Source organism: Pseudophryne corroboree, chromosome 2 (genome assembly GCF_028390025.1).
Source record: "Pseudophryne corroboree isolate aPseCor3 chromosome 2, aPseCor3.hap2, whole genome shotgun sequence".
Lineage (NCBI taxonomy): Eukaryota > Metazoa > Chordata > Amphibia > Anura > Myobatrachidae > Pseudophryne > Pseudophryne corroboree.
Genome location: NC_086445.1, coordinates 178,721,028 through 178,739,930, shown reverse-complemented (window position 1 = coordinate 178,739,930; position 18,903 = coordinate 178,721,028). Strand labels below are relative to the sequence as shown.

General features: G+C 41.7%; 1 protein-coding gene across 1 annotated transcript; it reads left to right on the top strand.

Annotated features, from left to right (window-relative positions):
- The first annotated feature begins 2,766 nt into the window (after positions 1 to 2,766).
- Positions 2,767 to 18,444, top strand: LOC135006802 (keratin, type II cytoskeletal cochleal-like). The gene is made up of 9 exons (XM_063952058.1): positions 2,767 to 3,675; positions 5,176 to 5,384; positions 5,505 to 5,565; positions 5,648 to 5,743; positions 8,759 to 8,923; positions 10,121 to 10,246; positions 15,659 to 15,879; positions 16,609 to 16,643; positions 18,047 to 18,444. The coding sequence occupies exons 1-9, from the start codon at positions 3,244 to 3,246 to the stop codon at positions 18,160 to 18,162; spliced, it is 1,461 nt and encodes a 486-aa protein (XP_063808128.1). The 5' UTR covers positions 2,767 to 3,243; the 3' UTR covers positions 18,163 to 18,444.
- The last annotated feature ends 459 nt before the right edge of the window (positions 18,445 to 18,903 follow it).

The following is an 18,903-nucleotide window of genomic DNA, read 5'->3' as shown; positions in this document are numbered from 1 at the left end:
TGAGAATAGACTGGAAATGAGTGTAAATTATGGTTATTGAGGTTAATAATACTATGGGATCAAAATGACCCCCAAATTCTATGATTTAAGCTGTTTTTTAGGGTTTTTTGAAAAAAACACCCGAATCCAAAACACACCCGAATCCGACAAAAAAATTTCAGGGAGCTTTTGCCAAAACGCGTCCGAATCCAAAACACGGCTGCGGAACCGAATGCAAAACCAAAACACAAAACCCGAAAAATGTCCGGTGCACATCACTAGTTAAAAGACATACAGGCACATGAGGGAAGCGGGCCCTACTCTCTCCCTGTCACCCACTGCAGTCACCCTCTCCCTGGCATCACCCCCTCCCTGTCACCCACTGTGGCACCCTCTTCCTGATATCACCTTTTCCCTGTCACCCACTGCTGTTACTCTCTCCCTAGCATCACTCACTCCCTGTCACCCTATTCCTTGTGTCACCCTCTCCCTGTTACTCACTGCTGTCGCCCACTCCCTGGCATCCTCCTCCTCCTTTCACCCACTGCTGTCACCTACTATCTCTCTGTCATCCATTATCTCCCTGTCACCCCTGCCTCCCCAGTCACCTACTATCTGCCTGTCACCCACTATCTCTCTGTACCCTTGGGGGTACTATTGTGTGGTCACGCACCTTCCCTGTGAGACCATACCCCTTTTTGTGGTGCCTTTGATACGCGCTGTCCCTTTGTAAAGTTTATCCCATGAAGGGGTGCCAAAATCTATATTCGCTTACCAAAAAAATGAAGCTCAGGCCGGACCTGGCATAAAATAAGCTCACATATGTGCAGTAAATTGTTAGTGTAAACTTTTGCCACCTTAGCAGTGAATATGGCAGTTAGGGAGCAACTGCACAAGCACAAATCTGTAGCGCTGCAAAGAGCTGTTGTTGAGAAAATTGACAGCTCAAGCGGCATGTGACATGGCCACATCTCCTCTTTCAGTTTCTCTGGCAACTGTGGCTGTGAGGGAAAAAAACATTTTCCTAAAAGACCCACTGGTTGTGATGCAGTTCTGTCATGAACAACTTTTTACATCTGGTCCAGACTGAAGTAGCTGCCTACAATTACTGACATGTCTACTGTCACTGCTTATGATGTGGTCACCATTCAAAGAATGGTTGATAATTATTTCAGTGATAACATCCAAATAAGCATGTCAGACAGCCCATTTCAATACTGGCAGGAAGAAAAGGCGATTTGGAGGCCCATGCACAAACTGGCTTTGCTTTCCCTAAGTTGCCCACCCTCCAGTGTGTACTCAGAAAGAGCTTTCAGCACAGCCAGGAACCCTGTCAGCGATCAGCAAAGGAGTTTACCTCCCCAAAATGTGGAAAAGATAATGTTCAGCAAAATGAATGATCAAATCCATGAGGAAGACATTTACCGACAATTACGTCCACAAAATACAGAGACACCTAATACACTGGATTCCAGTGGGGATAAAATAATATTGAGTGAAGAAGATTATGTACACACTGATGGGGATGAGGTATCAGATGATGGTGACGATGATGTCAGTTTGTGTACACAGAGACCATTAACAGCTTGTTTTGTGGGGGCCCAAACAAACCAATCATTGCAGCCACAAGTGGCAGTCCCTGTCGCTGAAGTGATTGGTTTGTTGAACTGTGCGTGTCCTATTTAATATATACAACATAAGGGGGGGTGGAAGGGCCCAAGGACAATTCCATCTTGAACAGCATAATGTGCTGTTTGGAGCATTGCTGACATCCTGCCTGCCACTGCAGTGCCATCCTGCCTGCCACTGCAGTGCCATCCTGCCTGCCACTGCAGTGCCACTCTTATATGTGCCATATTAGAAGTTTAAGCGCCACATATTTGTGCCGCTCACTGCTGTTGCTTAGCTTAGTCATCCAGCTACCTCTGTGCAACCTTTTTGACATAAACTGGATAAAAACAATATTGTGAGCTGTGATGTGGTCAAAATTGACTGCAAATGACTGGAAATGAATGTTATTGAGTTTAATAATATTGTAGGAACAAAAACAGGCCCAAATTCTGTAATTTTAGCTGTTTTTTTTTTTTTTTCTAAAAAAAAATACAGATCCAAAACCAAATCCCTTATATAAGATTTTGGCAAAAGCAAATACAGATCCAAAAAACGAAGGCGATACAGATCCAAAACCAAATCCCGAGATAAGTGCTGGCGCACATCCCTAATTCTAATTTAGGTACACTAAGGGGTGTGGCTCATGCAAACCTACAGCAGCACACCAGTTTGGATACTGTATTTGCACCTGCAAGCACACACCTTTGATGATGATTTGTAGTATAGTAGACACAACGTAGAGAAGTGCGCATCGTAAAATCTTTGCGGACTTGCATAAGTGCTGATACAGTACATGCTTTTTAGCGCTCTTTTTTTTAGTAATTTATGGCAATTTTGCATTAGTCACATTGGCTCAAGCGCAGTATACAATCATGACATTTGTACAAGGATGTATGGGACACATATGAAATATATTTTATTTAAAAACAAATGTTTTTGTCGTATGAAACTCATTCATGCAGTTACAGAGTACAAATACATATCAAAATAATATTAGCCACAATAAAAATGTTGTTCTTTCAATTCATTAAAATATGTATTTTAAAAGAATGATAAAAAAAAGAGCAATTGTCATAAAAAAAAGAAAATACTAATTTAGTGGATTGCAATACAGTGATTTCTTAAGCTGCTGTGTCTCATTAAGTTGACATTAATACCCTATTTCTCTCACCAGACATTTTACGAAGATATGAAATTAAGAGAATCCTCATAAACAGAAGTACTGTAGTCTGTGTTTATGGGACTTTGTATGACAAAGTGAAGGCTACAGTCCCATAAAGAACACTTTACGAGCTGACCCCAATTTCATCAATGACAGTCATAAGCGTAAATGTGCATAAGATGAGTTGTGCTCCATTACTGAGACGTCATCAGTATTAAGTGCTTTTCATCTTTTCATCTTTACTAATATCCTAGGTGTGTTGCTACTTTGTGTTTTATTTAACTGTTCTATTAAATTTCATTAAACCACGATGATGGTAATGCAAAATAGGAGGTCAGGAGATGCAATTATAGGGTCTTAGTGCAGATAAAAGTAACCAAGCCCACTGATGTAGGTATAAAAAAGGTGACTTTCTGTAGTGTGCTCAGAGAGACTCATCTGGCTTGTTCTGCTTACAGTCCATATACCACAGATCCCATCAGTCTTCAAAGATGTCTCATCACTCCGGACACGGCAGCCACGGGCACAGGAGTTTCAGTTCATCCTCGGCTTGCTTACCACCTGTGAGCAAACATGGTTCCATTAGCTCCCTCACTAACAAGAAAGTGTCTATTGGCCACAAAGTGCACCCTTCATTTAGCAGCAAAAGCGTCTACAGTGTTGTGTCTGGTGGACATAAGGTGTCATCTGGCATGAAGAGTGGACATGGATATAGTTTGTCTGGAATTGGACATGGGTTGAGTGGAGCCAGCTATGGATTCGGAGGATCATTTTGTCCTCCTGGTATCACCCAAGTAACTGTGAACCAAAGTCTTCTGGCCCCTCTCTGCCTAGAGATAGACCCAAACATCCAGAAAGTCAGAATTGATGAGAAAGACCAGATCAAAGGTCTGAATAACAAGTTTGCCTCCTTCATAGACAAAGTAAGTCAATCACTAGATTCTGTCTGGTTATTCCACTCAGATTATATGTGCAGATACTGTATGCATATATAACAGCTGAATGTTAAGCAACCTGCTGAATTTGCCCAAGTCACTATACCTGACACTATGGTACTCTGTGATAAGGCATCCTTGGTTGTGGTATACTGCTCTGTACTACCCATAACACTCTACATTGCTCTCTGATGATAAAATAGTGATTGATAATGAAATTACAAATTTTAAATCAAGTTAATCATACATTTTTCTTTTTTTCTTAATTTTTTTTTAAATTATAAACTTAACTATGAAGAATTAGGAAAAATAATAGGAATTCAGATGTTATTTTCTGCTATCTTCATACCTTCTGTTCCTTAAAGTCAATATTATTATTTTCAGAATTTAGAATATAATTCACATTTTTATACCCTAAAGACATTTTTAATATGAATGTAAAAAAGAGTACATACTTAAAAAAAAATACAAGTCAATATTGTTTCTGATTTCAGTATATCCTATTGTAAAACTAATACAATATAGACACAATAAACTCGATCAGTGTCAGTGGTAGTACAGGAACACTGTTTACTTACCATTACATAGTAAGTATATTGGTATTTTGGGATAATTCATTATAAGGTTGGAGTCAGATTGGGGATTATTTTGACGTATGGCAGTAACCCGGTTCACTACTTTAAGGCCGTAGCATGAACCAGATCTAGTAGCCCTATATGCTGTACTTGGGAATAACCAGAGATGAGCACCTTCAAAATGGTTCCTTAGCAGCAGCGGCTCCTACTTCGGTGGGGGAGGGGGGCTGCCACTGGCCATGCTGCTGGGTCTCTGCTCCCTTGTTCCTGCTACCTTGTTGCAGCTGCCATCTTGGACCAGCATCTGTACCAAGTAGATCAAAGACATTGGGACTGGCACATGCGCAGTAGCGGCAATGGTACTGCACATGCACAAACTCCTGGATTCTATGGACTGGATCGACTGCAGCCCATAGAAGCCAGCTAGGGTTGCCCAACTGGCAGAGAGTGGCTTCCTACAGGAAGCCAGCTCTCTGCTATTTGCAGCCTGGTCTGGCAGTCACAGAGCGATGACACCCTTTCCAATGGGACAGCATGTAATGTCTCTGACTGACTGGTAGGATTTCCAATAGGAAGTCACTGCCAGTCACAGTGAAGCCAGTGCAGTCTCATGGACTGCATCTGGCTTCACTGACTCTGAGCTGAGGTGGCGGATTTTACCTGCAATCCATAGGTAAAATCTGCCACTGCTCCTCAGATTTGATAGACTCTCTCATCTAATAAATCTCCTGCACCCATGAAGCGGACTGGGCAGCTTGTAGGCAGGTAGCTCTCTGGTGGACTGTCCAGTACCAACAGTAGAGTATTCTAGAGTATTTTATTCCTACGATTCCCTGTGTTTGTTGGTTCTGAGTGTTTGGGAAACATATGCATTATCACCGTGCTTGTCTATTCACTTGTCTGTCTATTGTAGGTGAGGTTTTTGGAGCAGCAGAATAAGATGCTGGAGACAAAGTGGTCTCTATTGCAAGACAAAAAACCAGCCAAAAGCCATATTGAGCCCCTCTTTGAGGTATACATTAGTAACCTCAGGAAGCAGCTAGAGAGTCTGGGGAGTGAGAGGGTTCGTCTTGAAGCAGAAAGAAGGAACATGGAGGATGCAGTAGAGGAGTTCAAGAAAAAGTAAGAACATTTGTGGAGAAATCAAACAGTAATTACCCAGCTTCAAATGCTGAATGATAAAACTGGAGTATGTTCTGCATAGATGCTGTACAAATAATGACTTGCTTGTCTCACTGACAGATATGAAGATGAGATTAACAGACGCACAGCTGCTGAGAACGAGTTTGTGGGACTGAAGAGAGTATGTATTAAACCTAATTTAAAGATTATGCTATGATGATGAACATTAAATGCAAAAGCAAATAATCTTATTTCCCACATAGGATGTTGACGCTGCTTTCATCAACAAAGCTGAACTACAAACTAAAGTGGACTCCCTGACTGATGAGATTAACTTCCTGCGCACCCTGTTTGATGCGGTAAATACTTGCACCACCTGTCTCCCATGAGTCTCTGCACCTGTCTCTCATGAGTCTATGCACCTGTCTCCCATGAGTCTCTGCACCTGTCTATTATGAGCCTCTGTACCTGTCTCCCACAAGTCTCTGCACCTGTCTCCCATAAGTCTCTGCACCTGTCTCCCATGAGTCTCTGCACCTGTCTCCCATGAGTCTCTACACCTGTTTTCCATGAGTCTCTGCACCTGTCTCCCATGAGTCTCTGCACCTGTCTCCCATGAGTCTTTGCACCTGTTTCCTATGAGTCTCTGCACCTGTCTCCCATGAGTCTCTGCACCTGTCTCCCATGAGTCTCTGCACCTGTCCCCCATGAGTCTTTGCACCTGTTGCAGACTGAGCATTGTATCATGGCTGCCTTTCCTTGTGTTACTCAATATGTTTCTTTTTAGACTGAAAATCACTTTCAAAGTACTTACTTTCATGCTGGCATGCCTAACTGTACTGTAATCCTCAGTTTGAATCCAACCTGCGAGCTAGCTGTATGGTTTCCATGCAAAAAAGAAGAAACAATTGAAGGGGACTTATCCTGCGCTTCTTGGTAAGGTCGCCGTCACACTAGGCTCCCAGAAGTGTTTGTTAAGCTCATATGGATGCCATACAAAAGAAAATATCATATATAGTGACGTACAGTTTTAATCATCCATAAAACAAAATGCAATACAGTAACGATATACATTAATTAAAAACATCCCATATTTGGCATAAAAAATAGCAGCAATAGTTTAAATGGCTCAATGGCATGGACTGAATTGAGAGAAGCAATGGAAAATTACCAGAGTAATTTGAACTACAAAAGCAGTTCAAAAACAGCTTGCGGGTTTTAGTGGAACAGGGGAACCCGGAAATCCCCTATACCTCGCTGCACTGCACTGGTCAGTCCTCCGGCACTCCTCAGCTCACAGTCCTGTATTCACCAACGCGTTTCAACCTCTTACAGAGGTCTTTTTCAAGGTGTAAAAGTGATTTATTGTGCTGCTGAAAGAAAATCTATTTAAAAGTCCTGTGGCCAATCACCTTTCGGCGACCGCAGCTGGACCCTGTCTTAATGATTGTTCCACTCAGTCCCGTAATATGTAGCTCCACCTCTTGTTTCCTGTTGACGTTCGTTTCTATGGCAACCAGGTTTCCTTTTCTGGGTATAGTCGGGTGCTCTTCTTCTCAGTGGCGTCACGTCACTTCCGGTGACGGACGTCAGCGCTATTCGTCACTTGCGTGTTTAGTTGGATTCCCCTCAGTTCAGGTTACCTCTGACCGCCGAATAGCGTAAAGTCATTTCCATTTGAAGTGTGGGAAAAAGAGTGGGAAGTGTGGGAAAAGAGTCTATTCCCTTCTTGTAAGTGGCGTCACGTCACTTCCGGTCACGGACGTCAGCACTAGTCCTGTGCACCGAAGTCAATAAACATTGAGTCTGGCAGCTTCGGAGACAAAATAGTCTGCAGCACTGGATCCTGATGCTTGCTTTTAATGTCACCCACACAGCTGTTCTCCGTGTTTCAAGACATTGGCTTCCTCTTGCAAATTTGCTAATGGATGAAGCAAACCATTTTCTTTCTGGTACCCAAAAACCTCAACATTCAATAGAGTAGCTGCCCTGGCCGTGTATACATTTCTTCTGTAGGTTTCCTACAGAAGAAATGTATACACGTGCTGCACTGCAGTAGCCGGTGACCGGAAGTAACGTAACACCCAGGAAGCGGCGTGTGAGAAGACCGATGCGAATGTTACCCGCTGCCGCCGGCCTCCACCACACCAAGGCGGCCAGTGCTGACGTCCGTGACCGGAAGTGACGTGACGCCACTTACAAGAAGGGAATAGACTCTTTTCCCACACTTCCCACTCTTTTTCCCACACTTCAAATGGAAATGACTTTACGCTATTCGGCGGTCAGAGGTAACCTGAACTGAGGGGAATCCAACTAAACACGCAAGTGACGAATAGCGCTGACGTCCGTCACCGGAAGTGACGTGACGCCACTGAGAAGAAGAGCACCCGACTATACCCAGAAAAGGAAACCTGGTTGCCATAGAAACGAACGTCAACAGGAAACAAGAGGTGGAGCTACATATTACGGGACTGAGTGGAACAATCATTAAGACAGGGTCCAGCTGCGGTCGCCGAAAGGTGATTGGCCACAGGACTTTTAAATAGATTTTCTTTCAGCAGCACAATAAATCACTTTTACACCTTGAAAAAGACCTCTGTAAGAGGTTGAAACGCGTTGGTGAATACAGGACTGTGAGCTGAGGAGTGCCGGAGGACTGACCAGTGCAGTGCAGCGAGGTATAGGGGATTTCCGGGTTCCCCTGTTCCACTAAAACCCGCAAGCTGTTTTTGAACTGCTTTTGTAGTTCAAATTACTCTGGTAATTTTCCATTGCTTCTCTCAATTCAGTCCATGCCATTGAGCCATTTAAACTATTGCTGCTATTTTTTATGCCAAATATGGGATGTTTTTAATTAATGTATATCGTTAGTGTATTGCATTTTGTTTTATGGATGATTAAAACTGTACGTCACTATATATGATATTTTCTTTTGTATGGCATCCATATGAGCTTAACAAACACTTCTGGGAGCCTAGTGTGACGGCGACCTTACCAAGAAGCGCAGGATAAGTCCCCTTCAATTGTTTCTTCTTTTTTGCATGTACACCACTGGGTGAAGGGATTGGGAACCTTCTACTGAAGGGGGTGTATCCAGCTGCTTAACTAGTGCGCACTAAGAATTTTCCTACAAAACTGTTTTTTAGCTGTATGGTTTCCTTCTCATGGTCAAAAACCAGTTCATTCATTGGCTTCTAACTAAATTGACCCTATTTGTATTACTGTGTGATAGAAATCAGAGTGTAAACTCCGTGTAGACAGGTACTGGTGTGACTGAGTACACATGCTCTGTACAAGCCTGTGCAATATGCTGGTGCTATAACATTAAGCACTGTACAGAATACACACGGTAAACAGACAATGTGCTCCTTTAGGAAATTGCTCAGCTCCAGGCTCAGATCTCAGATATCTCCGTCATTGTGTCAATGGACAACAGCCGAGAACTGGACATGGACAGTATCATAGCTGAAGTTAAAGCTCAGTATGAAGAGGTTGCTAACAGGAGCCGAGCTGAGGCTGAGGCAATGTACCAATCAAGGGTGAGTCTAACACACAAACTGTATTACTCATATGTCAATTATTGGTGCATCCCAGGTAAATCCCCTGTAATCCACAATGCATGTTTTATGATTTAACAATCTTAAGTACTGCTTTTTATGACCACAACTTAATCTATGCATAATACTGTTCCCTGTTCTATTTGCTATATAAAATCATTATTATGCAATGAGCTGCATTAAGATTTTATGAGTGTATTTCATTGACGTGCCCTCACCAAATTCAGCAGCATTATATGTCGTAGGCGAAGTGAACAACCAAGTGACCCCACAGCATTCTAGTAATGTGAGAACTCAGACAGACTATGATCAATCAGCCATTAGTGTTAACTGCAGGTTAGGAACGATAAAGAGAAATCATTCAAAAGTTTTGTCACTACCAGTGCACATAAATAGTTAAACTAAGCCTTCAAAAATAATCTTATGCAGACTTAACAATCCCACTTCTATCTAGTATGAATGTGTTTTGGCTCATGCCTGTGACAGACACTCTTCTTAATATTTGCACCTGATCAGTACCATTAATTTAAGTTCTCCCAGACAAAAGCATCAAAAGTGTCCAATTTATTCAGGACAGCCCCAATTTGGGGGACAGTCCCTCTGTCCCAACTGGGAAAGCTTTATCCTGACTGGACTGGGAGGCTGGAAGATTTATCCATGGCAGAGGTTTATACTCTGCCATGATACTTGTAGCATTAAAAAAAAGTGGATTCAGGGGAGGGGAAAGGTTGTACTAATCAAATCCATGTACTAAATACAGTTGTCAATCAATATAGCACAAGAAAGGACTGGTGCCCACTGGCGTATTTATAATAGGTGCAGTGTGTGTGGTGCAACCATTTTTTGAACACTTATCCCTACAGATTCCAGCGCTGATAGCAGTACCTCTGCAGAAATCGGCCGGAAAATGGTCGCCGCACCATTTTACCGGAGATCATGCACATTTGGATCTGTGCACTCTAGTGCTCAGACGCTCTACAGCGCTGTCCCGCTGTCGGGCACCTGAGGAGGAGGCTGCACATGGGTCTCCTCCTCTCTTAAAGCGCCCCTGCTGGTGGCCCTTAACTAGTGTAATCCCAGTCAAGTGCCTTAGACCTGTTATTGATGTAGAATTACTCAGGATAATGCATTGCAGCTGTACATCTAACTCAGTTATATTAACATGTTTTCTTTGCTTAGTATGAGGAACTGCGCTTGACAGCTGGAAGGCATTGTGATGATCTGAGGAACACTAAGCATGAAATTACTGAACTCACGCGCTTGATACAAAGACTGAAGAGTGAAATAGAGAATGTGAAGGCCCAGGTAACATGAATGCAATTTACTAGTAAACATTATGATTAATTTCAAAACTAATAGTATTTATGTTGGTCTGTGTTCAGTGTCAATGTACTTACTGCATTAGTTCTCCAGTGCTTACAGGTCCGTGCATTTACAGTGAATAGTAGTAGAGCATTTGGTAACCAACCAGAGAATTCTATTTTATTAACCAGCATTAAACAATGGGGGTAATACAGAGTTGATTGCAGTAGCAAATTTATAAGCAGTTGGGCAAAACCATGTGCACTGCAGGTGTGGCAGATATATAATTTTGTAGAGAGAGTTAAGGTGGGTACCCACTGGCTGATATATCGGCCGTTCTCTTGAATGGCCGATATATTGCGGGTCCGTCGGCCAGTGTGTACCGGCGATATGTCTGTGAACTCCGTCGTTCACAGACATTGCGTCGGCCCTGCAGCACAGCCGACGGGCACTATATCTACCGATATATTGGCGCGTCGCTGTGTGTGTACGGGCAGCGTACACATGCTGCAGCAGCCAGCGGTGATTGACAGCTGAACTGGGCGGGCATGTGTTCATGACGTCAGTCCCAGACGGATTGGCCAGTGTGTATGCTCAACACACTGCCCGATCCGCTCATAGAAATATCTGCCGATCACTTGATCGGCAGATATATCTATCAGTGTGTACCCACCTTTAGATTTGGGTGGGTTATATTGTTTCTGTGCAGGGTAAATACTGGCTGCTTTATGTTTACACTGCAATTTAGATTCTAGTTTGAACACACCACACCCAAATCTAACTCTCTCTGCACATGTTATATCTGCCTCCCCTACATGGTTTTGCCCAACTGCTAACAAATTTGCTGCTGCGTTCAACTCTGAATTAGGCCCTGTGTCTTTCAATAACATATCATAAATGTCTGTTTCTTTGTTAACTATGCAAAACTTCATGTTCTAAATTAATGACAGTAGATATTTAAAATAGAGTGTCCTCTCCAAGTGCCTACAGAACAGAAAGAGTGCACATGGGTGCAGTCTGAAAGGGGTCTGAACGTCAATATGCCGGATCCAGTCTACAGTGTGAACGGGGTCAATCCCGGCTGTGACATGGGTTGGACCCATGTTTGAAAACCTGGATTGGACCCAGCATTTTGGTTGGAAAGGGATATTACTAAAATTAATCCTCACAGTGACTGTATGGCAGACACATTTGGGGTCAGATTCAGTTATCCGTGTATTCCATTATTTCAGGTCACAAACCAACTTTTTGATATTCAGTTTTAGGTCACATCTCTTAAGTAAGTGCAAAGTACTGTAAGAAAAAAATCCCTATTTCAAGCTAAAAATGCCTGGACTTGGTATAGAGTCTCCGGTACACCTCCCCACTCCCAAAAATTAATAATTCAATTATAAGTTTTTAAATAATCAAATCTGGCCAATACAGACATGTCATTTTTGAGGTAATTATCTGCAAAAGCTAAATAATGGATATAATGATGCGGAACAGGAATAATAATAATAATAATAATAATAATAATAATAATGTTATTTATTGTATATGTATAGCACTTAAATCCCAGTAGGACTCAAAGTGCTGTGGGGGTGATGTATAGATGGGACATGAGATTGGGAAATTACATGTTTAACAATTTTTTTCAAAGTGGCTTTTAATGTATCCCAAATTCAGGGGCTTTAATTAGCAGAAAAACACACTTCATATAACTTTTCCAGTGTTAATTTAAAAAAAATGCAAAAATCAACCATTTGACATATTTTAAGAGCCCCAAACACTTTGCTTATGGCCAATATCAGCCTTGTATACTACCCTTTCATCCTGCTAGACACTTTATGGAGATCCCGGGTCATTTCCCCACTTCTACTCACACTTATCATAGAGAAAATCATGCAGACTTACTGTGGGACCTCTGCGATAAACATTTCCTAATTGAATAGCAAGGGTTACATAAGAGTGCATGCTAAAAATAGCCTGTGAATTGCGCTGTAATATAACCCTCTGTAAAATTGCAGCTTTATGTGGCAAATTGAATCAGCCCTTTGGTGGTCATATTGATGTAGTTGACATTCCCTTCCTCATTACATTGTATAGCAGAGCTCCTCACAGTGGCTACAATGGGACTTTTCACTACTTCCAACTAACATAAAGTCAACTAATACAACTAATATATTGTTTTAGTACTTTAACATTCTGTGTTGCAGAATGTCTTACTAGCATTAAGGAGCAGAACAATCAAAATAAAGCTGTATTGTTCTAGTTTTACCAGCATGATTAAACAGCATATATGAAAGTATTAGATCTCCATTTTATGAGGTAATGAACAAAAGAACATGAGCAAAGTGGAATGTGTTAAGATGCTAGGTGAGGCGTGGGAGAGCGACTAAAAGATGATGATCTGACATTGCTCACAATGTGGCATTGATTTATCTTGTCATGCATATGCCTGTGATTCACCTGACAGACACCTATATATGAAATCATGTGGATGAGTATTATTAGTTCAGGAAAGCTGAGAAAATCTTGAGTTACAGTATAAGTGTCACTGGGTGCATTACTGAAGACAGAATACAAAAGTGCAGCATATTTTTCTGGATGTGCAATTCTGAATTAGCGCTACAGATTCGCACATTAGCAAACTGTGGAAAATCAAGCATCAACAACTGTCCGCAACTACAGCAAATTTGTGTGTGACTCACAATAAGCATTTAGTATCCATATGCCACTAGTTAGGCTAAGGGTGGTTTATGAAAAGTAAGGACTCATGTGCAGTCTCTGTGTGGGCTCCCTCCTTACTGTGGAGCAGTAGCTTCTGGCATTATGCCACAGTCTACTGTGCATGTGTAGGTCTCCGGGAACATGGCGCACGTGAAATGTTCCAGGGACTTCTCTGCTGTACAAATCGATGTAAAATGTCTCTGCATCCTTTTCCCAGTGGTTTGTGCTGCTGCTGCATAGCCGACATGGAACTATTAAACATGGGTGCAGGGCAGGGTTGGATTGGCACACAGAGGTACAAGGGAAGCCCCCTAGTGGGTTCCACTACCTGGGGGCCCACCTCCTCCTCTAGGGATCAGGTTCCAGAATATGCTCTTGAATTATACATAATACATTTGTTACCTTATACTGCACAGGACTATGGTGTATTTTCTAGAGTGCATTGCTGTTATTTATCTGGTACATTATCATGCATACACTAGCAGTATTTACTGTATATATTTATTAAGGGACCCAGACTATGCACTCTCTAATGGTTAGCTAAGCCAATGTGGTGGCTGGCCACACCCCCTCTGGAGACTGGCCGCACCGCTAAACATGGGCTCTACCTCTGTATTCCCCTGGTAGGCCCTTCATGCCCTAGTCATATACAATAATATGGGGTTAACATATTATAATTGCATTGTTATTTCAACACACAGTGCTGCTTACTTAGTTCTTTGTCCTGCAGAGGGAGCTTCAGCCTTGGCTAATTGCTTAATCACAGCATTGTTCTGTGTAATGTCACCAATTCTAACTTGCACTAGAAAAATGACAGCCAGACATTAATTGGTGGCCTTAAGCTGGAATATACTACTTTATTCTTAATCAATGGTAATTATTCCAAACATCCACATGCTTTTTTTTCTATTTACAGCTGGATTTACAGCAGGGCAGCTGGGGTGGTCAACATCAGTATCAGAGGCACTGTAGCATATATGAACTGGAGTTTCTGTGTGGCATAATGTGAACTGGGGCCACTACAATGTGTTTAATACAGTTGTGGTGCTGGGAGTATTTACACATTATACTTTTTAGTTACATCGCCAGCATTTCTTGTTGACAATTTTATTGGTAGAGGTCCCCACAAGTAGGTTAACTTGACCAGGTCCACCTTTACAGCAGTGTAGGCCCCTGGGCAAAGCAATGCACTGGGGCTCCTACGCACCCTGCAGCAGTAGGAGGGGGAGGTGCTATCAGCGGCAGCTTTGATGTTCCGGGGATGGTAGGGGGTGTTCTATCTTCTGCTCAGCATGTGGGACCTGGAGCAGTAATTTCTGATAATTACTCTTTTACTGCACAGATGGTGGGAGATAGGGTGGGAGGGATTACACCAAACTGTAGAAGTGGCATTGGGTTGAATGAAGGGGCCCAGGTAAATGACTTACAAGGTGGTAAGAGAGTATTTAAAACACGGGGCAGGGAGTGGATAGTGGAGTGGGCTTAATATTCATAATTTTCTGGTGGGAGGGCCGCTTGTTTGATTGCAGATATCTCCAGTTCCTGGAAATAGATTGCTTAGCTTTTATGGGGTAAAACACTAGAGAGTCCCACCTTTGAGGAGATACTGGAGACTTGGGGACCAGAGTTCAGGAGCCAGAGCAATCCACCAACAAAAATATAAAACTACATACCCGGCGTGTGGAGATGGAGCAGGGACCTGATGCTGGAAGGCTGATATGTCTGGTTATGGGCATAGTAGAGACAAGCCGTTAGTGTCCAGTGAAAGGGGAGAGTCCCAGCTTTTAGAGAATGCCCTCACAAAAACTCTAAGTCAGACAGAACCCAAGTTATCTGGCTGGGAAGAGCAATTAAGAGGCTCTGAGGGGGACCACTGCTTTAATGTCAAATATCTCCGGTTCTCCAGGTCGGATTTTCAAAAACCTGGTACCACTGGAAAGAATGGACCCTCAGCTATCAGCCTAGGGCCATTAGACTCCTGGGGCCCTTGGGCAAGGCCCATTGCGCCCATATGAAAAGACAGCCCTGAATTTGACCCAGTTCTGTCATATTGTGTTTGAAGCTCCTGTTGCAGGTGCTTTCCATCTATGCATGTCCTGCTCTTCTGCATTTCTCATTAGAAATCTTTGCAAGTTATTTGTGGATGGTTTGGACCTGATGACTCTCATCTCAGGCTCCTGTCACCTATCTTGCCAGATCATTTGCCGAGGTCTCCTCCATGTTATGCTTTATTGTGCTTAGCCTAGTAGTCTTGTGATAGTTTATTCATACATTTTATGATACCATTTGCCTGCTTTTTTATAGGTGTGGTGAAAACAGAAAGTGATTTACTGTATTAGCCACTAGTAAATATGCATTGCAAATCAGGGGAAAAGTATATCCCTAATATATTAAGTAGGATGAACTGACAATTCAATATGTTATCCGAGGAATAATATACTGTAGTGTTTTAGGGATAACTTTACTAAAGTGAGAGTTTTTTTTTAAAGTGGAGATGTTGCCCATAGCAACCAATCAGATTCTACTTATCATTCATCTAGCATCTTCTAGAAGATAATAGCTAGAATCTGATTGGTTGCTATGCGCAACATCTCCACTTCTAAAAAACTCACAGTTTACTAAATATACCCTTCACACTGTAAACCTTTGTACTTAAATGAAAAATTATTACATACTCTTTAAATGTCACTCTGTATTACCTAGCGAGCTAAGCTGGAAGCCGCCATAGCACAGGCTGAAGAACGCGGAGAAGCAGCTGTCAAGGATGCCAAGCATAAACTGGCTGAACTGGAGGCAGCTCTTCAGAAGGCTAAGCAGGACATGGCTCTCCAGTTGCGAGAATACCAGGAACTGATGAATGTTAAACTGGCTTTGGACATTGAGATCGCCACCTACAGGAAACTATTGGAAGGAGAAGAGGGCCGGTAAGTGTGTGCATTATTATTTAGTTAACAGCTTTAGATGTTAAGAATACATTTTTTTTAATCTACCAGAATAAATATGCAATCTATTTTCAAAATATACAGTAATAAATAAACTTCAAGTAAAAATGAAAAGTGTTTTTAGTACAGTATCTCTTTTTATATTGATTTTGTGTCTGGTGACTTTTTGGAGGATCTCAATGGGAAATTAGGGGGTGTTTTCCTGCATATAGGGCCTGGCCACCTGAGAATTTCACAAATCACCTCTATAGATAAAGCGCATCAGAAGGGGGCATGACGTCACCTCTTTGGCAGTGACATTATTGAGAATTTCTGTTTATGGAAGCGGATGGCATAATTACTAACAAGCAAAATAGATTAACTGCATGATTAAAGAAATCCACATAACATAACCTGTTGCTGGTACATAAGGATATGGGTCTAAATGTAATAGAGTGAGAGATTCAGAAAGAGAGAGATTTGGTAAGGGTTTTCATTTTTTTTTAAAGTGGCAATCATTTACACTGCAAAACCAGGTTGATCTTGCTGTGTAAATGATTGCCACTTTAAAAAAAAATGGCAAAACCTTACCAAATCTCTCACTTTTTGAAACTCTCGCTCTATTACATTTGGCCCTTGGAGTTAATGGCCCCTGTTGTATGTTATTGTTTGTTTGCTTTTACAAATTTGTATATACTGTACACTGTAAATAACCAATTAACTTTATTTTAGGCTGGTTGGAGAAGGACAGGGATCTGTTAGTATCTGTAAGTATATAAAATGTATGCTGTTACAGTAGCCAAAAGAATTTACTACAGTATAAAGGGCTCTGGACACGTTCTCATGTGTGATAGCTAAACAGAGGATTTCTTGTTTCCATTAAATTGTGCACTAGAAGGAAAATAAGAGAAAAGATGTATAACTGTCCTATTAATCGGCGCTTTTTATCAGGTATAGCTAAAGGAAGAAAACTTTTGTATCAATTACATACTGCTATCCTCTGCATATAAATATGCAGGCGTCGCTTCCGTGATGCCGTACATCCCGCCACTTACCGCATAGATACTAATCACATATGTACTAACATATGCGATTGATAACTCAAAGGACAGCTGTCCCCATAAAAGCTGTCCTTTGCGATGTCAGGAATTCTGGGTTTTGACCCCGGTAGTCCCTATCCGAGCATACACAGAGCATCTCGGCGGCTGCAGGGGGTGCTGGGAGCCTTCTATATGGTAATGCCAACAAATGCTGGCATTACCTACTGCTTCTAAGCCCTGGATTTCATCACATTTTGGTGCTTAGTACATATGGGAAATGCATCCAAAGTCTGAAAATAGCAGTTTTCTGGGTTTTTGGCTGCAATTTCTCTTGAGTACATTCCGCCCATAGAATACCAGAACTTTGTAATTGTTACTATGTTGTCTTAGAAACAATATTTATTGACAAACTGAAAGCAGTGCATTATATAGAAGTAACATTTGCATATAAACATAAGTAACATTTGTAAATAAATAAATAAAAAATAAAAGTATAAAGATATACTGGTTAATACATAATACATAATAGTGCTGGCGAGCTGAAATGTGCAAACGGTGACCTGTTTGAGCGTCCAAATGGCACTATCCATGTTGTACCCAACACTTTGGTAGGGTTCAGTTGTGTTATGTGGCTAAACCTGGCCAGTCTTGGCAAGATCAGCGTGATACAAATAATTGAATTAATTTAATATTACCCCCCGTCCCCCCCGTCCCCTCGATCTCTCGTCACTTTAGATGTGAGGTCGGGCTTGATAAAAAATTGAATTCCGCCCAATATAAGTAGAGCTATAGAACAGAGAAGTGGACCATTGGAGAAGTTGCCACAGCAACCAATCAGCTACAAAGTAGCATTTATCAAGTAGATTCTATAAAATTATATCAAGGCAGATGTATCAAGCAGTGAGAAGACTGGAGAAGTGGACTAGTGGAAAAGTTGCCCTTGGCAACCAATCAGCTTATACCTATCATTTTATAGAACGTATTTACTGAAACAGTTGTTATTATTTCCATTGTGTATTATTTCTCACTGATCATTATTCATTTATAATCAGCATATTACGGTGCTACAGACACTTGGTGGCGCCATATAATTAAAGGATAATAACAATAATGTGCTTTACCAATTTCAGCTGTGGTCAGCAGCAGCACGGGACACAGCACAAGTGGCCAACATCACCATACAGGAGGATTCAGCTCCGGCAGCCTTTCCAAGGGGAAGCACGGACACCATGCATATAATTGTTAAGTGTAGGACATCCTGAGCCGGCTGCACTTACAAAATTCAGCATCACTTATATTTGCACTGTTATGAGTATGATCATTCTGGGTTGTGCTCTCTGGAACCAAGTTAAATGCAGCCAATGTTTTTTTTCCCATGTCTGTAATCCTCCTGTGTTCTACACATTTGTGTTTTTGGTTTTTGCAAGTGGGATGTTTATTTGTTAAAGCTTCATTTTATTACCTACTTTCTGTATTGTAGCCATCTATACACATTTACATCTTTTCATGTCCCATAATAAAGTGTTCGTTGACAGCAAAATTTTTTGTTCTGGCTTGTTTATAACATTAATAGATTTAGACGGAGATAACTTGATGCCTAGCAACCAGTGCTGTATATTCCATACAGGCATGCCAGGCTTGTGCCTAGGCTGATACTGCTTCCTTCCTTTTTGCTACTGGAGGTAACTTTTCAAAGCCAACACATACCCTGAGGTTTCAGCTACTGGGGTTAAAAGGGCAGTAAATACAAAAATAACATGTGACCGCGTCCAAATTACAATCAAATAAAGTCATCCCAATATTTATTGAAGGTGTTCAAACTGATAGTGCTTCATCCGTGATATCCACCACTAAAAAGACACACAATGGGGGGTATTCAATTGTTTGAAAATTCAGTTGGATGTCTGTTTTTTCCTATCTTATAGACAGGAAAAAACACACCCAACCGACTTTTCAAACAATTGAATATCCCCCACTGTGCAGCCAG

What these genes read in the sequence shown, in the direction of transcription:
- LOC135006802 (XM_063952058.1), top strand. Translation starts at nt 3,244, where the DNA reads ATGTCTCATCACTCCGGACACGGCAGCCACGGGCACAGGAGTTTCAGT. An exon ending in GTAGAGGAGTTCAAGAAAAA is followed by an intron (nt 5,385 to 5,504) that starts GTAAGAACATTT and finishes TCTCACTGACAG; the next exon opens with ATATGAAGATGAGATTAACA. An exon ending in TTGGAAGGAGAAGAGGGCCG is followed by an intron (nt 15,880 to 16,608) that starts GTAAGTGTGTGC and finishes ACTTTATTTTAG; the next exon opens with GCTGGTTGGAGAAGGACAGG.